At 36.8% G+C, this 19,138-nt stretch overlaps 1 protein-coding gene across 1 annotated transcript in view; it reads right to left on the reverse strand.

Annotated features, from left to right (window-relative positions):
* SLCO1A2 (solute carrier organic anion transporter family member 1A2) overlaps positions 1–19,138 on the reverse strand; it is a 64,934-nt gene that overhangs the window by 15,989 nt on the left and 29,807 nt on the right. Inside the window, exons 6-12 of the mRNA XM_024733214.1 lie at positions 16,241–16,347; positions 13,506–13,652; positions 10,766–10,864; positions 9,981–10,199; positions 7,309–7,473; positions 5,578–5,773; positions 1,164–1,329 (exon numbers count right to left, since the gene is read on the reverse strand). Coding sequence (XP_024588982.1) covers positions 1,164–1,329; positions 5,578–5,773; positions 7,309–7,473; positions 9,981–10,199; positions 10,766–10,864; positions 13,506–13,652; positions 16,241–16,347 — 1,099 coding nt within the window. The remainder of the gene's footprint in view (positions 1–1,163; positions 1,330–5,577; positions 5,774–7,308; positions 7,474–9,980; positions 10,200–10,765; positions 10,865–13,505; positions 13,653–16,240; positions 16,348–19,138) is intronic.

A 19,138-nucleotide genomic window follows, 5' to 3' on the forward strand; every position in this document is an offset into this window, starting at 1 on the left:
AAACATTTCACAATTTGTTTGGAAACACAAAAATCTCCGAATAAACAAAGCAATCTTGAGAAAGAAAAAAGGAGCTGGAGGAATCAGGCTCCCTGACTTCAGACTATACTACAAAGCTACAATAATCAAGACAATATTGTAGTGGCAACAGAGTGAAGTAAGTCAGAAAGAGAAAAACAAATACCGTATGCTAACACATATATATGGAATAAAGAAAAAAAATGGTCCTGAAGAACCTATGGGCAAGACGGGAATAAAGACACAGACCTACTAGAGAATGGTCTTGAGGATATGGGGAGGGGGAAGGGGAAGCTGGGACAAAGTGAGAGAGTGGCATGGACATACATAGACTACCAAATGTAAAATAGATAGCTAGTGAGAAGCAGCCGCATAGCACAGGGAGATCAGCTTGGTGCTTTGTGACCACCTAGAGGGGTGGGATAGGGAGGGTGGGAGGGAGGGAGATGCAAGAGGGAAGAGATATGGGGACATATGTATATGTATAACTGATTCACTTTGTTATAAAGCAGAAACTAACACACCATTGTAAAGCAATTATACTCCAATAAAGATGTTTTAAATAAATGAATAAATAACCATTATAAACGTTAGAATTTTGTATATGTTTTGACCCAGCAATAAAATAAATAAATCAAAATTTGTATTTTATTTTGATCACCAACCAACATTATAAGTGACATTTTTTAGGCAAGAAAACATGCTCAATTCTATCTTCTTAAAAAGCTGTCACGATGTAAAAACACAGAAAGTACATGTGTACATATACACAGGAAAAAAGAAAAAAAAACCAGCAAAGAGATTGACTGGATAATTGAGAGCAAAACTGCCTACTTTATCTCAGTCTAGAGTATTTTTTTTCAGTCTAGAGTATTTTTAAATGACACTAAGTAATAATGTCAACTGTTATGAAATTAAAGATCAGAGCTCAGAGATGCAGAAGAATTCAAATAAGATCTAGGAAGTAAAAGATAAATTAAGTGAGCACATAAAAATTAACTTATTTTTTCCACAAAAAATTATAATTTTGTTTTGAAAGACTTTAATTTTACTTTTGTCAAATATGGACCCAGTTCATAGTTGGAATGTGCCAATGCAGTGCATAAAACAAAAGTTCTGTATAAAAGGCCAATAAGATATGTTACCATGTTTATTCCTGTTCCAGAGGATGTCTCACAACCTGCAAGACAAGCTGACATGTATGACAAACCATCGTTTCCACATACAGGGTCCCATATTTTAGTTGGACAGTTACAATCCATGTTGCAGTCAGCAAGGATGACATTTTCCACATGTAAATCTTGTGGCACTCTGAAATGATTTAAAATAATGCCATGGATATTGAAAGAATATTAGAGCATTTTCTTTTTCTTTTCAGCTCAGTTCCCAATTATATTTCTTCTACTTCCCAAAATAGAAGCAGAAATCTTCCAACTGTCAATGTATGGCTTGGATACTATAACTCTGCAAGAAAATACACCTTACTTTGGTGACCACAGACAGTTTTTCAATGATTTCTTTCAGGTAAACAAAAGCCAATAAACAAGCATTACCTGAACACCTACTGCACAGAAAGTATTTTTCCAGGTATTAATTAGAACTCAAAAATGAAGATGAACAAATCCCAGTATTGGTCCACATGGTGGAAAATAACAAGAGAGATCATATTTTATAAAAACAATCTCAAGGGCTCAAAATCTGTAAGAGCAAAGTCTGTAAGTGCAATTTATAATGTATATAATACACTTAGCTCCAGAAACAACTACTTGAGTAAACAAATATATTCTTCTAGTATAGAAAGTGTTCAGTGATCATCAAGAAGACCAATTAGCAGCTATCCATAAACAAGACACCACTGTGAAAATCCCAGAACACAGTTGTGAGGTTGAAGCACCTCCTGAGCCACAGAGACTGAGAAGGATGACCTTAGAAGGATAACAGGAGCAATAACACTCTGAGCAGATTGCCCCTCCCCCTGGCTAGCACAACACCACATCAAGACAGTGCCCCTAAGCCTATGGTTTCTCCAGTGGGAAAAGAAAGCCCAGTGTCCCCAGATTGTTGAATGCTTTCCAGGAGGCCCACTCAGATCTTTCCACAAGGGGATCACTGGGAGAATCTGGGGGGTTTGACCACTGGAGAAGGAGAGGGGGGAAGGACTTACAGCAACCAGCAGTCAGATCTTGGTAAACTGAATTCCTGCTTGCAGCAGTGCCCAAGCAGGGATCCCAGCTAGTGCCTCTGCCCATCTGCAGAGCTGAGTGGTGACCCCATCTGGCCAGAGAGCTCGGTTGGCAGTTCTGCCTGGTTTGGGTTCCCAGTCAATGTGCCACCCTGGCCATGGAGCTCCACCCAACTGCTAAGTATAGCCTCCAGTCCTACCCATCCAGAATGCCTGGCCTGAGAGCCTGGGCAGCCACAGAGCCCATCCTACAGCCACAAAGACCCTGAATAGTCAAAGGAATCTTGAGAAAGAAGAATAAAGGTGTAAATATCACACTTCCTCATTTCAAACCGTATTACAAAGCTATTGTAATTAAAAGAGTATGGTATTGGCATAAAAACAGTCACATAGATCAATGGAACAGAATAGAAAGCCCAGAAAAAAACCTATGCATGTATGTCAATTAATTTACAACAAAGGAGCTAGGAATATATACAATAGGGTTGGGAAAGTCTCTTCATAAATGGTGGTGGGAAAACCAGACAGCCACATGCAGAAGAATGAAACTGGATCCTTATCTTACACCATACACAAAAATCAACTCAAATTGATTAAGATTTAAATTTAAGACCAGAAACCATGAAACTCCTAGAAGAAAACATAAAGGGTAAGCTCCTTGACTCCAGTATTGGCAATGAGTTTTTTGGATTTGACAACAAAAGCACAAGTAACAAAAGGAAAAATAAATGCGTGGGATGACATCAAACTAAAAAGCTGCTGCACAGAAAGTGAAACCATCAGCGAAATGAAAAGGCAACCTATGAAATAGGAGAAAATAGTTGCAAATCATATATCTGATAAGAGGTTAATTTCCAAAATATAAAGAACTTATACAACTCAATAACAAAAACCAAATGATCTAATTTAGAAATGGGCAGAGGACCTGAATAGACATTTTTTCCAAAGAGGACATACAAACAGCCAAACAGGTAAATGAAAAGGTGCTCAACATCACTAATTATCAGGGAAATGCAGATCAAAACCACAATGAGATATCACCTTACACCTATTAGGATGTTTAAGGGGATGTCTGTTATCAAAAGGAAAGAGATAACAAATGCTGGCAAGAATGTAGAGAAAAGGGAAACCTTGTGCACTTTTGGTGGGAATGTAAATTGATAGAGCCACTGTGGAAAACAGTATGGAGTGTCCTCAAGAAATTAAAAACAGAACTACCATATGATCCAGAAATTCCACTTCTAGGTATTTATCCAAAGGAATGAAAATAGACGATTGAAGAGATATCTCTATTCCTGTGTTCATTGAAGCATTATTCACAATGATAACCAAGACATGGAAATAACCTATGTGTGCATTGACAGATGAATGGATAAAGAAAATGTGGTATATGTATATACACACACACACACACAAAATGGAATATCACCCACCGTAGAAAAAGAAGGAAATCCTGCCATTTGCAACAATATGGATGAGGCTTGAGTGCTTTATGCAAAGTGAAGTAAGTCAGAAAGAGAAAGAAAAATGCTATATGATCTCACTTATTTGTGGAATCTAAAAAAACTGAACTCATGGAAACAGTAGATTGGTGGTTGCTGCGAGGTAGGAAAAGGAATGGGGAAAGGTGGTCAAAGGGACAAGCTTGCAGAGATGAGGTGAATAAGTTCTGGGGATACGATGTACATCCTAGTGACTATGGTTAACAATACTGTATGTTTTAAAGTTCCCAAGAGAGTAGATCTTAAAAGTTACCATACACACACACAAAACTGTAAATATGTGAGGTGATGGATGTGTTAACTAACCTTATTGTGATAATCATATTGCAATATATAATGTATCAAATCATCAGATTATACACCTTAAACCTACATGATGTTTTTTGTCAATTATATCTCAATAAAACCAGGGAAAAAGAGTTTTTTAAAAAGGGTCTAACACAGAGAAAGACAAATATCACATGATATCACTTAGGTGGAATCTAAACAAAATGATACAAATGAACTTATTTACAAAACAGAAACAGACTCACAGACGAAGAAAACAAATTTATGGTTACCAAAGTGGAAAGAAGGGAGAGGTAAATTAGGAGTTTGAGATTAACAGATATACACTATAAAAAAATAAATAGAATTGTATAAAAAATGAATAGTTTATATAAAATAAACAACAAGAACTACTGTATAGCACAGGGAATTATATTCAATATCTTGTAATAACCTGTAATGGAAAAGAATCTGAAAAAGAAACATATATATATATATTTATATTTGTGTGTGTAACTGAATCACTTTGCTGTACACCTGAAACTAACACATTGTAAATCAACTATATTTCGATTTAAAAACAGATCTAAAGGTCTAACAAGATTACTTTTCTTATGTTCAATGTAATATGATGAAAAGAATGCTAGCATGGGAGTCTAGAAACTGAATTAAAGTCCTGACTCATGATTAGATTATGCCTTTTTACATATTTGCTCTGGGAATCAGGATAATTGGAGATGGAGATAATCTTTAAGATTTTACCAATTTTAAATTCTATTTTTATACATTGATGGAGTTGAAGAGGTTTTCCATGACCTCCCTTTGTCATTTAATCTCTCTGAATCTCAATTCTTCGTCTGTAAAATGGAAATAACAACAGCTATCTTAAATGGAATTTGCAAGACTCAAGTAAGATAATATATAAAATTACTTTTATGATTATATATTTAATATTATTCCAATTGTATAGTCCTTGGTAATTTTAAAGGGATCATTTCAGGATGCTCTTCATTTCAGCTAATCACTCCATTATCTAGATACGTCCTACAAATGACTTTTAAAAATTCATATCACTATGCAAAACCTTCCTGTGAACCCAGGTAACCCTCAAAATGCAAATCTAAAACCATTCAACGATATAGATATACCTATACAAATAAAATATATAAATTTATATAAGCATCGATATATCATGTATTAGGATTCAGTTACATTAAATTTAAGCCCATCGTGGAACCATATAAAGGTGATTGAGACTGTATAGTCAACTCTTAATTTTACCTATTTATGGTTGTATAAAATGTATGAATAACACATCCTAATACAACCTAAAACCATAACTAGTTTCTGTGATATTCATTTTACTATCTACTAGGATATCACAAAGACAAACACACACACACACACACACACACACACACACACACACACGCAATCATAAGCTCACTAACTCTGTGATATATTCCCAACCTCTTTAATAAGATGGAGAAAGACCACAAATTCCTGCCATTAACTCCAATTAGCAAATAATCTGGTCATGAGTAATCACTGTAGAAAATATGTTATTAACTTTTGTCAGAGTATGACATTCATTAGAAAACAACATACCTTTCATAAGAGGTGGTTATGCCAGCAACTGAAGAATTATCACAGATCATGAGAAAACACAAAAAATAGAGAAGGTACTCAATTAAAGATAACCAACATCCTATGTGGGCAGCTTGTATGACAGTAATCTTGAACTTCTTCATAATTAAACCACCAACTATATATCCAATGCATATTGGAGGTAAGTTATAAATACCTATAAATGCAAGTAAAATATTATGTACAAAGTGACTTAGCAAAGGAAAAAATATGATAACACATTTATCTAATATGTCTCACATAAAAAACCATTTAGGTCCAACTCATAGTGAAGAAGGCTAATTTAAATTTATCCCCACTAAGTTATGTATTACATACAGAGAGATTTTTAAACGCCCCACAACATTGAAATATATTTTGGAAGACTGTTATCATTGTCATTCATTTAATTAATAGCAGTAAGTTGTAAATTTCTTGTATGCAGGGATCAAGGTCTATATCTCTTTTCTTAGGATCTAGGTGGAAGTGACAAGTCAAAGTCGACCAGTCATTTATTGCTTTCCATTCTTTCGGGTGGGATTATATATATAATGATTTGTATATAACATATTCAGTATTATATAATCATACATAGAATGATTTGTATGATTCTGCAGCTTTTTATTCCCACTCTGATTGTTAAGAATTTAACTCAGCTCAAGGTATTTTAGAGGCACTTTGCTGAGCCTGTGATGTCAAGTATCTTTACATTTCATGTCTTGCTGCTACTGACTAGCACTCTCCCTCCCCCAATCCTCCCCCCAAAAAGAGGGAAAAGACAGCCCTAGGTTTCATCCTTACAGTGCCAGGGTCTGTTCACTGAATCACACTCTTGGGAGAGTTTGTTTAATATCCATTCTCAGGTCCCATTCCAGAGAGTCTAATTTAGTATATTTGAGATGGGTCGCAGGTATCTGAACTTTTAACAAACACTCTAGGTGGGGCTTCCCTGGTGGCGCAGTGGTTGAGATGTCCGCCTGCTGATGCAGGGGACACGGGTTCGTGCCCCGGTCTGGGAAGATCCCACATGCCGCGGAGCGGCTGGGCCCGTGAGCCATGGCCACAGAGCCTGCGCGTCTGGAGCCTGTGCTCCACAACGGGAGAGGCCACAGCAGTGAGAGGCCCGCGTACCGCAAAAAAAACACTCTAGGTGATGTGGGTACATGTAATCTGGAAATTCTCTTTTCAAAACAGTAAAAAAGATCCCAGGAGAAACTCAGGGTGGAGTAGAACCACCGAGGTTAGTGTGGTTGCAGGAAAATCACAATGTATGGGCTGCAGAGACATCTCAAAACACCGGGGAGCCAGGGAACTAAATTAGAAACCACGGAATTCATGAATTGGAGCCAAAAAAGTAAAACCTGGATGTGAAACAAAATTCCTGATGAGTTAACTCTGTCTTCTTTTTTACATAAATGAATAACCAATCTGAAAATTGTATCTAACTTGTACATTCCCTAAACTTTCCACAAATATTTCAGATTTGCATTCTGACCACAAAAAGAGCCAAAGAAAGAAGAAAACCAGGATTTTCTGGCTTCTTCTCTTCCTTACCCTCTCTTGATTTCCCTGGAGAGCAGACGGGGGGATATTACCAGGGGCAAAAATATCCTAACAGATTTCAATTGAGGAGTTTCCTAGACCCATCATCACACTGTTCACCATTTCATGGGAAAAAAGGTGGGCTACAATTGCAGAGAAGAACAAACATACCAATGAGAAAGATTGCATCTGAAGCTGATTTTCCATAGTGCTGTTCCAGATATTTAGGCATGAAGGAGATCATATTGACAAATGCATTGAATTGCAGCACACTTATTAGTATGAAAAGCATGTAAACTGGGTTGCACAAAAGACTTTTCATGAATGGTAAAAAATCTGAAAGGAAAGGATGACAACAGTGTCATACAAACTCGGCTTTGCATTTTATGATTGACTTTTTCTGAAACATCAACCTCCCCTCTAAAGTATGTTTTCCTGTTTTATAATGCACTTGTGCTTCTTGATTCTTTTTGCCCCTTGAAAGCTAAAGTTGTATCATTGTTTTGGTAGCTTCTGCAAGACAGTCAGGCAGCTGAGTGGGAAGGGATCAGAACACAGTCGTTTTGCCTTCACTAAGTTACTAACATGTCTTAAGGAAAAAGTATAACTATTACATGACAAAAACATTGTCCGAGTTCACACCATTTCTTTCTTATGTTCTCCCGTTGCAGAGCACAGGCTCCAGACGCGCAGGCTCAGTGGCCATGGCTCACGGGCCCAGCTGCTCCGCGGCACGTGGGATCTTCCCGGACCGGGGGCACGAACCCGTATCCCCTGCTTCGGCAGGCAGACTCTCAACCACTGCGCCACCATGGAAGCCCTATCCTTCTCTTTTACTTGGACTGATATCCTCTCTTCTCTAGAGATCATCTAGAATGAAAGATGCTTGTTCTCCTGTTCTGTCCTCTAAAGCCAGGAAGGAAAACAATTTGATAAAGAAGTTCACACACATATTGATTAATCATTCCTGAACATTTAAAATGTAGTTAGATGTGGAAATTCATGACATATAAATTTTCTCAAGTACTAGGCATTTCTTTGCTTCCTGAGGTCTCGCTCCCTGAGATCCTGATTCATTTGCTATATATTAAAGACCATGTGAATGAGTTAACCGAATGTTTTCCTGTTTGTGTGGACAGACAAAGCTCAGAGCCAAATTTGTGGCCAGCTCTAGCAAATGTTCTAGGTCATACTGTCTCCATTTTGGGTCAAAGTTTCACTTATAGTTTCTTTTCACTTTTCCTATCTTCATGTTGTCTGCCTTGATTTCCTTACTTATTGTGTATTATCCTGGTTTGCTTAATAAACAGCCTAAAATCCAATCTAGCAAAGTATCAATCAGTAAACAACTTGGAAGAGGAGGAAGCATAGTTTAATGCAAAGAAATGAATTCTAGTTGCAGAATTCATATTTATGAATAAAGTACATGGCAGAGAAGTGACTTGTGTTCACAGCTCTTTGGAGCTTTTGAAGTCACACATGTTTGTTGACATACTGTCCTAATAGATGAGTCTCAGTAGTTTCAATTTCTTTTCTAGATGTCATATACTAAGTTAAGCCCTTTCCTAGTTTATCTTGCAGACTATAAATGATATTCTGTGTTAAAATTCCCTACCAGTCCATACCGGCCCTTTGACAAGTGTTGTGAATATAATCGTAAGGACTCTGAGAATTTGTAAGATTCTGAATTGGCTCCTAATGATATGAGAAGTATTAAATTATGTTCAATTGTGGTTTAAGTGAATTTGTAACTGCTAAAAATTCTGTGCAAATTGATATTATAATTTACGGGTGACGGTAGAAGTGGCAACATCAACAATAATAATACTAGTAAGCAGTAATAATAGTAATATGTGTCAGAACTCCTTTTACCTTCACCCAACAACTTTATAATAATAAATAGTATTTTATCCCTATCTTTGAGGTAAGGAAACTAAGCCCCCCACCACCTTCCAAATGGACACTCTTTAAGAATTCCAAGGCCCAGGCCATACCTTATACTAATTAAATCAGACCTCTGGGTAATACTACAAAATGTCCATGCATCAGTAATTTTAAAAATTCCCTAGGTGATTCCAATATGTGGCCAAGTTTGAGAACCAGTATTCCTGAATACTATACATAGATTATCTTACTTAGTTTCCCATAGATACACCTTCTGTAAATTATACTTTGAGTTTTATTGAGGATCTATACCAAAAAAAAAAACCTGTTACATGAAATATGGTCCTGAATTTGCTGGAAAACAACTACGTGACTCAATATCACCTGTATTGCACATCATATAATTTTTTCTTTTTTTTACAACTTGTTACTTGGGCAACAATTTCTCTTTAAGAATTGTTATCCTTTCCACTCTCAAATATAGATAATTATATGACCTATAATTGAGATGCCTTTTTTCTTTTCTGCCTTAACTTCCAAGAAGCTCACAGCTCAGCTAATACTTTTGGTTTCAGACCTATATGGTGCTTATTTGGATCAGCATATATTTTTTCCTCCTTTTGTTCTTGGTTTGAGTTTCATTTTTAATTAGACCTATGCTCTCTGTAAAACAGATTTTTTAAGGCAGATGGGACCTAATTTATTTATTTATTGAGTACCCAGATGGACATAAAATTTCATATAAATGCTGATCTAAGTCAGGTTCTAAACTATATCATTCACTCCCATGTGGTAGCATGGGAAAACATTATTGTAGTAGCACAGCTAGACATTATTGACTGTTGACTGTCAGTGACAAATTGTTTTAACTCAGCCTAGCATATTGTAATAGACTAAGATACAGACATGACTATAGAAAATAAAAAGTAAATTGTAAAATATAAAATGTTTATATTTGCCTTTAGTGATTCCAACACTTTTCTTCCTGACTTCGCTTTGTTTCTCTTCTTTGTCATTATTAACGGCCTCAGCAATATCCTCTAGTCCTTCCTTTGGAAGCGTTTTGGGCAAAACGAAAAAAGGAATGGCAGTAAGCACATTCACTCCTGCACAAACCAAAAAGCCAAACCACCATGCACCAACCCAACGAGTATCAGTGGGAGTTATGGTCAGATCATCTGTAAAGAGATACACACAATTTTTATTAGCTTGAGTCATTATTTCCTTTATGAACTACAGAAAATTATTACAATTATAATTGTCAGGTTCTATCCAAGTACAGAATTTGCATATAATTCAGGCACTGATAAAACTTGTCTGAAAATATGTGGTGTTACAATACTGTCTAGCAATAAGCTCGTTTGACTATCTGTCCTATCATGTAAGGAATTTATAAATAGGTACATATTAAAGAGCTACAAGTTCTATTTCACTATCTTCAAATGATTGCTTGATTTAAAAAGAATTCAAACCTATGTGCTTAAATCTTTTGAAAACAAGAAATACGATTAGTGCAGTAGAAAGAGCACTGGATTTTGAGTCAGAAGATCAGCACTGTATCTTGCTCTCCTCACTGGTTTGAAATATTGAAAATTATTTAAACTCCTCAACTTCAATTTGGTCACCTGGAAAGTGGAGATTCTATCTAACTGAGGGTCAGATAAAGTAACAATTAAATGTGATAACATACCTGACGATGCTTTGTGTACTTTAGACACTGTATAAATAGATTTTATGGAGTTACCTGTGTTCACCGATCCAGTGTCAACATAAACATTTGCACAGAATGACGCTAACGAAAGTCCAATCAAAGGACCAATGATAGCTCCTGTTTCTATAAACCCTAAAAATAAAGGAAGATATAAAGTTATACACACACATAAAGAGTTCTAATCCCATGAAGAGTCTGAAGATTGAATTGTTTTTACCTTAGATATTTTTGCCTTATGTGTTCAATCTGTAGGAAAATTAAACTTGGTATATGTATAAGTAACAAGGATGTTTGTTTAAATGTTGAAACAGGAGCCTCCTAATTTGAAGCCACTTTCTCTAAGCCTCCAAATTCTCTTTCACACTCGGTTACAGGTAAAGATCTGCAGTTAGAAGCAACTGGCTGCAGCAGGGTGACCATATTGTGTGCAAACGCCCTCCTCGAAGATGAAAATATTCCTTTTCTCTTATGAAAGACTAACTTACTTAAATTATCAGTGTGTATGTATGACTTCATTCCTTAATAATAATTTTGAAATAAAACTAAGGAAATGGGAACCTTTAAATTCTATGGGGCTTCCCTGGTGGCACAGTGGTTGAGAGTCCGCCTGCCGATGCAGGGGACACGGGTTCGTGCCCCGGTCCGGGAAGATCCCACATGCCGTGGAGCGGCTGGGCCCGTGAGCCATGGTCGCTGAGCCTGCGCGTCCGGAGCCTGTGCTCCGCAACGGGAGAGGCCACAACAGTGAGAGGCCCGCGTACCGCAAAAAAAAAAAAAAAAAAAGATGAGATTAGTGGGACTGTCCCTATTATGATTCAAAGCCATTTTCTCTTGTGGTACTAGAGACTGGTTAAAGTGATGGCCTTTTTCGGTGAGTTTTGTTGTGTCTTGTGAGTAAACTATTACTGTGTCCGGTATTGGAATAGAATTATCACTACTGTATCATGGGTGGATATTTTGATTCTGTGGTTCCTTCAGTATTACAGCTGGGATCTTACTATTAAGAAAGTCACAGTATAGAGCAAAATTCTTTTGTTGCCTTCCACAGTCATATTTTTGGAGGATTTTTAAAGAAATGCTATGTTATGATAAATATCTTGTGGCATATTCCTCAGGAAAGCTTCACTCCCAAATCTACCACTTGATACAAAACTATACATTCATTTATTGTCTTAGTCTTGTACCTTATGACTACCCCTTCTTTGAGTTTTCTTCCTCTTACTCTATTCACTTAAGTAGAAGTATTCCCTAGTATTTTATCCTAGGGCTCCTCACTATGTAGCATCTGACCTCCTATGGCAACCTCATTTCTCCCTCTTGATTTTATTTTTTGTCTCTGTATAGATGATTCTTAAATTTCATGTCCAGCTTTTATGTTCTCTCCTAAACTCCAGAGCCATACATGGAATTGTTTTCTTGATGTATAGTTAATTGACTTATAATTAGTTAATTATACACGGATTATTAATAATTATTACTTCGATTTTCAAATTTAATTATACACATTTATCAGATTTTATTGATATATAATTATGTAGTTATTTATATACTAAACTTTATATGGACAATGTCTTATTCATCTTAATACATGTAGAGATTATCCATTGTTTCTATGTGTTATATACCCTAATATTTGTTGAAAAAAGAAACACATATTTTAACAAGGTGTTTGCTAATTTATTGCAGGTGAGCATTCTGTAATCTTTCAATATAAGTATGTGAATGGATTTCAAAGACTGAATAGAAAAACACTGAAAAAGGTTATTGCAAAATCAGTGAGTCATCAAAATCACCCAAAATTGCTTGGGATAATCATTCCTAAATATTTTAATCTCCTCATTACATGTAGCTCTGTTACTATCTTCTCTCACCCACTTTGACTTTTCTGGTTTTAAAAAGATATTTCTACTTTAACAGAAAAATGTCCCTGTACTCAAAGTTATGATTTTATAACCAACAACAGATGGAGTAACTAAGGAATATAAGCAAGTTATGCATAATAAATTAAGAATATTCAGGAGATTGTAAGACAACATACAAGGTGGATCTTAAGTTGCCTATTGTGGGAGATACTGATAGATTTTAGAAAATGAATTTTCAGGAAACATTACCAAAATTATGAAGACAGATATTTGTGAAAAATATGAAACAGCCTGGCTATTCTAAAGAAATTGTGATAAAGAGAAACTATATAGGAAACTAAATAGATAAACTGAGTGTAGAGCTAGTAATAAGTAAAGAGCTCATATTTAATAGACAGAGTCAGTAAGTTTCATCAACATTAAAGAGAAGATATTTAAAATAGTTAAGAAAAATTATACTGCAAGAATTTTTATAAGAAATTGATTATAAATACTACAGATAAAATGACCAATATAGAAATTATAATAACATATACATGAAGTGATGAAGACCTGAACAAAAACAGAAGTAATGAAAATAGTGAGAAAGGTTTTGAATATGAGACATTTTGGAGAAAACATTGCTAAATCTCTTAACAGATTGGGTATAGAGTGGTGCCCAGCAAATGGAGGAGTCAAATAGAACTCCAGGGACACTAGATTAATGGCATTTTCAATAGTGAAAAGCAGGTTTAGCAAAGTGGCTTATTTGGAGTCAGCCCATAATTGCTCCATTCAACAAACTTTAAATGAGGGCCAGTTGTGCCAAAGCACTCTTCTGTTCATCACTAAGCATCCAAATAAATAACTAATATCCATGCTCAAGGAGCTTACTGTCCTGAAAAGAGGCTAAGGCAGATTTTCCAACTCACCAATATATAAAGGAGAGTTTTCAGATTTGGCAAAATCCTCTATGTAGGAAATACCCAAAGGCATGATGGGAGTCTCACCAATTCCACGTATAATATTTCCAACTAGTACATACACCCACATTAATGATTTAACTTCCTTCACACATTCTGCATTAAAAGAAAAAAAGACATTACATTAGTGTTTTGGTAGTGAAATATTAGCAATACTTAATTCTAAGTCTTTGGTAGGTAAGCATTTCACAGTTCTTATGTGACCATGGCACCTTGCCAACAATTTACTATGCCAGCAATGACTCACTGGGCCACCCCTTTTGCACTTTCTGACAGAGTACTTACGTATGGCCAACAATAAGTGGTACGCTGGAGCCAGTTCCTACTGGCTGGGGAGAGATGAGTATATACATCTCTTCCCAATTCAGTATTTAGTGATAACATGCTGGTAGTTTGATGAGAGTATTTATACCACAGAAACTGACAAACACTAAAAACCAAGGCTTTTTTTTCCCTCCAGAGAGTTAGTTTACCAGCAACTACTAAACTTAGTTAGCTGTTATAAGTGCTACCCAATATATATACTAACTTTGGGGAGAGGAAAAAACACAAATATCTCTCCCTAGAATTGAGACTATATTTATAAGATTTATGTAAGAGGCTCACTGAGTTTTGAATTCTCTACAGTTCTAATTACTTTATAGAAATAAAAAATATTTAACTGAGTAGTAATCACATTTTCTCTATAGAGCCCACTGTATACTGTGATCACCAAACAACTTTTTAAAATTGAAGTACAGTGACTAACAATACTATATTAGTTTCATGTGTACAACATAGTTGTACATAGTTGTTGTTTGATATTTTTATAGATTATACTCCATACAAAGTTATTATAAAACATTGGCAACATTCCCTGTGTTGTACATTACATCCTTTTATTTATTTTATACCTAGTAGTTTGTACCTCTTAATCCCCTCCTCCTGTTTTCCCCCCCTCGTCCCACCCTTCTCCCCACTGGTAATCACTAGTTTGTTCTCTGCACGTATGAGTCTGTTTCTGTTCTCTTATATTATTCATTTGTTTCATTTTTTAGATTCAACATATAAGTCAAAACATACAGTATTTCTCTTTTTCTCACTTATTTCACTAAACACAATACCCTCCCGGTCCATCCATGTTGTTGCAAATGGCAAAATTTCATTCTTTTCTGCGGCTGAGTAATATACTCCACTGTGTATGTATTCACCACGTCTTCTTTATCCATTCATCTGTTGATGCACCCTTAGGTTGCTTCCATATCTTGGCTATTGTAGATAATGCTACTATGAACATTGGGGTGCATGTATCTTTTTGAATTAGTGTTTTTGGTTTTTTCATATATGTATATATATATCCAGGAGTAGAATTGCTAGATCCTGTGGTAGTTCTATTTTTAATCTTTTGAGGAGCCTCCATACTGTTTTTCATACTGGCTGCACCAATTTAGATTCCCATCAGCAGCGTACAAGTGTTCCCTTTTCTCTACATCCTCACCAATATTTGTTATTTGTTACCTTTATAAGGACAGCCATTCTGGCAGGTGTAAGATAATATCTCATTGTGGTTTTTGATTTGCATTTTCCCAGTGATTAGTAAACTGTGCCACCCACAGATGTGAGGGTCCTGAACACAGCTGAGTCTCAAACTTTCTTGTGAGGCTATCTCTCAGTCATTCCCAGTCCAGAAAATCATAGTCTCCGTTGCTGGGTATTCATATTTTTATCTATGATGAGCACAATGTTTATGTCTATAGATCATAGGCAAACTCCAGGTTTCCTCTAGGGCAAAACTGAAAATACCAGGTGATTAAGGAATCAACACATTTCCCTGGAGATACACCCACTGGGAAGGTTTTGTTTATCTACTACAATGCACATTAGGAAAAATAGGAAACAGGACCTGAGTCATTCTTTGGCAAAAGCCAACTCAAGGAGAGAACGCGGGCTATTGCTGATGTCACTGTTTTCTTTTGCTTCCCCAGGGGGTTCCTTTGATTTAGAGTTTCTGAGACAGCTATTCTTATACTCATTTGAACTATTTTGATTCCCTCTTATCCCATGCTGGCGGTGAAATTCCCAGCCTAAGGAACCACCGTAACTTCCACTAATATGAATCCAGCCTGAAAATGTGCCCATCACAGGAAAAGAAGTTCTGGTCTGAGGTAAATTAACAGGGTCACCTATAGACTAAGTATCACCAGATTATACAGGTCCTTTAGCACATGAAGGGGCAGAGGCAGGTATGCTGGTGCCTGGGACTGCAAGAACCTGGAAGAAACACCATTATTGTACACTATCGTGCTGGATTAGTTTAAAGAACAGACAAGGCGGGATTCCCTGGTGGCGCAGTGGTTGAGAGTCCGCCTGCCCATGCAGGGGACACGGGTTCGTGCCCCGGTCCGTGAAGATCCCACATGCCACGAAGCGGCAGGGCCCGTGAGCCATGGCCACTGAGCCTGCGCGTCGGAGCCTGTGCTCCGCATTAATAGGTATATTCAAATATAAGAGGCATTACGTTTTCTATTATTAGCCATTCCTCTTCCTTATTCTCCTCCATGATCCCCTCTAAAATTCTTTAGAGGGGAAAAAAAATCTTTTTATTCCTCTACCTTACTTAACCAAACCCAGTAACTCATTCAAAGACCCTCCACAGAAAGTGTTCAGTTACAAATTAACTAAAGTAATAAAATGAAGCAGACAACCTGATGGATCTTCTGTTGGTTTGAAACTCTGGGTTCCGTTTTCCATACACAAGAAACTGTTTGAGGACAAATTACCAGAAACTGAAACTGTAGATTCATATTCATATCTGTATGAACACAGGGAAAACACATTTGTGTTAAGGAGCCAATGAGGACAATGTGAGCATTGTGAAGATGCTCCTGCTTCACTTAAGATACAACATCCAAACCCAGGAAAGCAGATGTCTTTTCAGCTTTGCCACCCAGTCATCATAGATTGCTATCATCAAAAAGAACTTGCCACTCACGAAAACGTGCCATTCATTGACAGCCAGCTTTCAATTATCTGCATATGTATGGTCTATCCTTTAGATTACCTAACATCAATGCTTTGTGGTTTTTAGGTGATCATTTCCTGGAAATAATTGCTGTGGATAAGGAACTAAAAGGAAGCAAAATAATAGACTCTACGAAGTATAATAAAGAAGATAAAGCTTTGGGAGGAAAAACAACGCAACAAACAAGCTTCCAACTTTGGATCCTCTGAGGTTTGCTCGTAAAAAATATACCCCACTTTCTGAGCATTCAAACAGTAATCCCTTCATGCATTCATCGATCCCCAAGAAAAACAAAATATTTGCCCATCATAATGAGAGACCTTTGGAGATTCAAACACTGTGACAGTGCAACGTAATGAGTTTTTCTCTTCTCATAAGGACAAAAGGGTTAATACACTGTGACCATATTATCTTAGGCAAATTACCACAAGATCCCATGCCCTTTCTCAGAAAGTAAATTATAAGCTGCAATAATGGAAGAAAATATGTCCAGCTAAGTCTCTCTGTGGTAGAAATTATGCTGGACTGGTTTCTATATTTCTAGTAGATAAGAGAAATCCAAAAACAAAACAAAACACACACACACACACACACACACACACACACACACAGACAACCTTGCCCTTCTGAGTTCCAAATGAGCTAAAGAGTGCTATGCTTGTATGTCACTGATAGTTCTGATTTCTATGCTATAGAACATAATAAAAAGGGTCAAAATGCCTTCCCCTTTGAACAATTATCCAGTCATGGTCACAGAGTGGCTGTGAACTGTGGACAAAGGCTTCTCTCTCCATACCCATGATCCCATGAGACTTGCCAGCTTCAGACAAAAAATATAACACCTTTGGCAGAGAGTGGAAAGAAATGTAAATAATAGCTGAATATTACTTGATGTTGTCTTGGACAGGATAGGAACTAAAAGGACAGTAAAAACTCTTTGCCTGAACACTTCTGATCCCTTCAGAAATACCTGAGAAGATAACATATCATTTTCATTTAACTTATCCACTAAACCCCAATAACTCATTCAACGTTCATTCATCCCCCAAACTTCAGCAAAATGACAGTTGATGGATTATAAAATAGTAAAGGAAAAGGCATAATGCCACAAGGATAAAGAAAATGGAAGATTTGACAAGGAGAAAGAGATTTTGAAAATTCGACAAGAAGATAAAGATTCTGAAAATGGGAAAGGAGATGAGTGGTCACTGAACTAGAAAATATGAGAAACACAAGCCTAAGTGCGTGCCTGCAGGGGAGGAACCAAACACGTGCCACATATCCCTGGAAGGTTTCAGGCAGGATACGAGACACTTCTAAAGGCGGGAGTGGGTATGATCCAAAAAATCAGAGGATTGGTTTAAAGTGTGTATAAGGAACAGTTAAACCCTTAGAATAGACACCTCCACCATCCCAATGAACATGGCCTTAGACTGCAGAGAGTCAAAACAAGCACATTGAGGATAGGAGGCCATACCTGGGGATATTAAGTAAAAGAAAAATCTACATAGTGATAAAAGAGACTCCCACTCCCACCTGGCTGGTAGCCAAGCTGCCATGTCTCAGGCAACAGATTGGAGAATCCCTGCCTGAGTTAACTGACAGGTTATGGACAGTTCTGAGCCATCTCTAAAACACCCAGTCCCTGTGCTGGGAAGAAGCCCTCCAACAACCACGTCCTACACATGTACCACAGAACTTCTGGTTAGCTTGTTGTTGCTATTCCTCTCTCTCAAGTATGAATAGCTAACCAAGGACCGCCAGATATATGAAGGAAGCCTATAACATAAAGACAAAGACAAAACAAATAAAAAACTGTACACTTCAAATGTAGATGGAAAAGACATTGCATTCTTAAAGTAAGAGCAAGATGTTCCCTAAAAAGATACATTCAAAGAACAAGAGTCCTTAAAACTTAAAAATATGATAACAAAAGTTAGAAATCCATTCAAATGTTTGGAAGATAAAGAAATCTCCCCCAGGGACTTTCCTAGCAGTCCAGTGGTTAAGACTTTGCCTTCCAATGCAGGGAGTGCAGGTTCCATCCCTGGCTGGGGAGCTAAGATCCCACGTGCCTCGCAGCCAAAAAACCCAGAAAACTAAAACAGAAGCAATATTGTAACAAATTCAAAAAAAAAACTTTAAAAATAGTCCACATCAAAAACAAAAACAAAAAATCTTTAGAAATCTCCCCTAAAAGTAACAAGAAGGCAAAGAGATAGAAAGTTGGAGAGAAAAGATGAGAAAACTGTAAGCTCAACTCAGGATGTAACAATATTCAAGAACAAGTAGAACTCTAGAAAGAGAAAGTAGAGGGGTGGAAGAAGGGAGGATATTATCAAAGAAACAATACAAGTAATTTTTACAAATGTCCAGATTGAAGGCACCTAGCACGATAAAGGAAGATCATTTATACCAACATGATTACCATGCATTCAAATTCTGGAGTTTAAAGGAAAATCCCAACAGCTCCTAGAGAAAAGAAACTGGTCACAGGGGTTAGAATGGTATAGGCTTCTCAAGAGTAACACCGGAGACTAGAAAGTATTGGAAATGATGTCTTCAAAATCCCTAGGGAAGG

Source organism: Neophocaena asiaeorientalis, unplaced genomic scaffold (genome assembly GCF_003031525.2).
Source record: "Neophocaena asiaeorientalis asiaeorientalis breed wild unplaced genomic scaffold, Neophocaena_asiaeorientalis_V1.1 scaffold150, whole genome shotgun sequence".
NCBI classification, from domain to species: domain Eukaryota; kingdom Metazoa; phylum Chordata; class Mammalia; order Artiodactyla; family Phocoenidae; genus Neophocaena; species Neophocaena asiaeorientalis.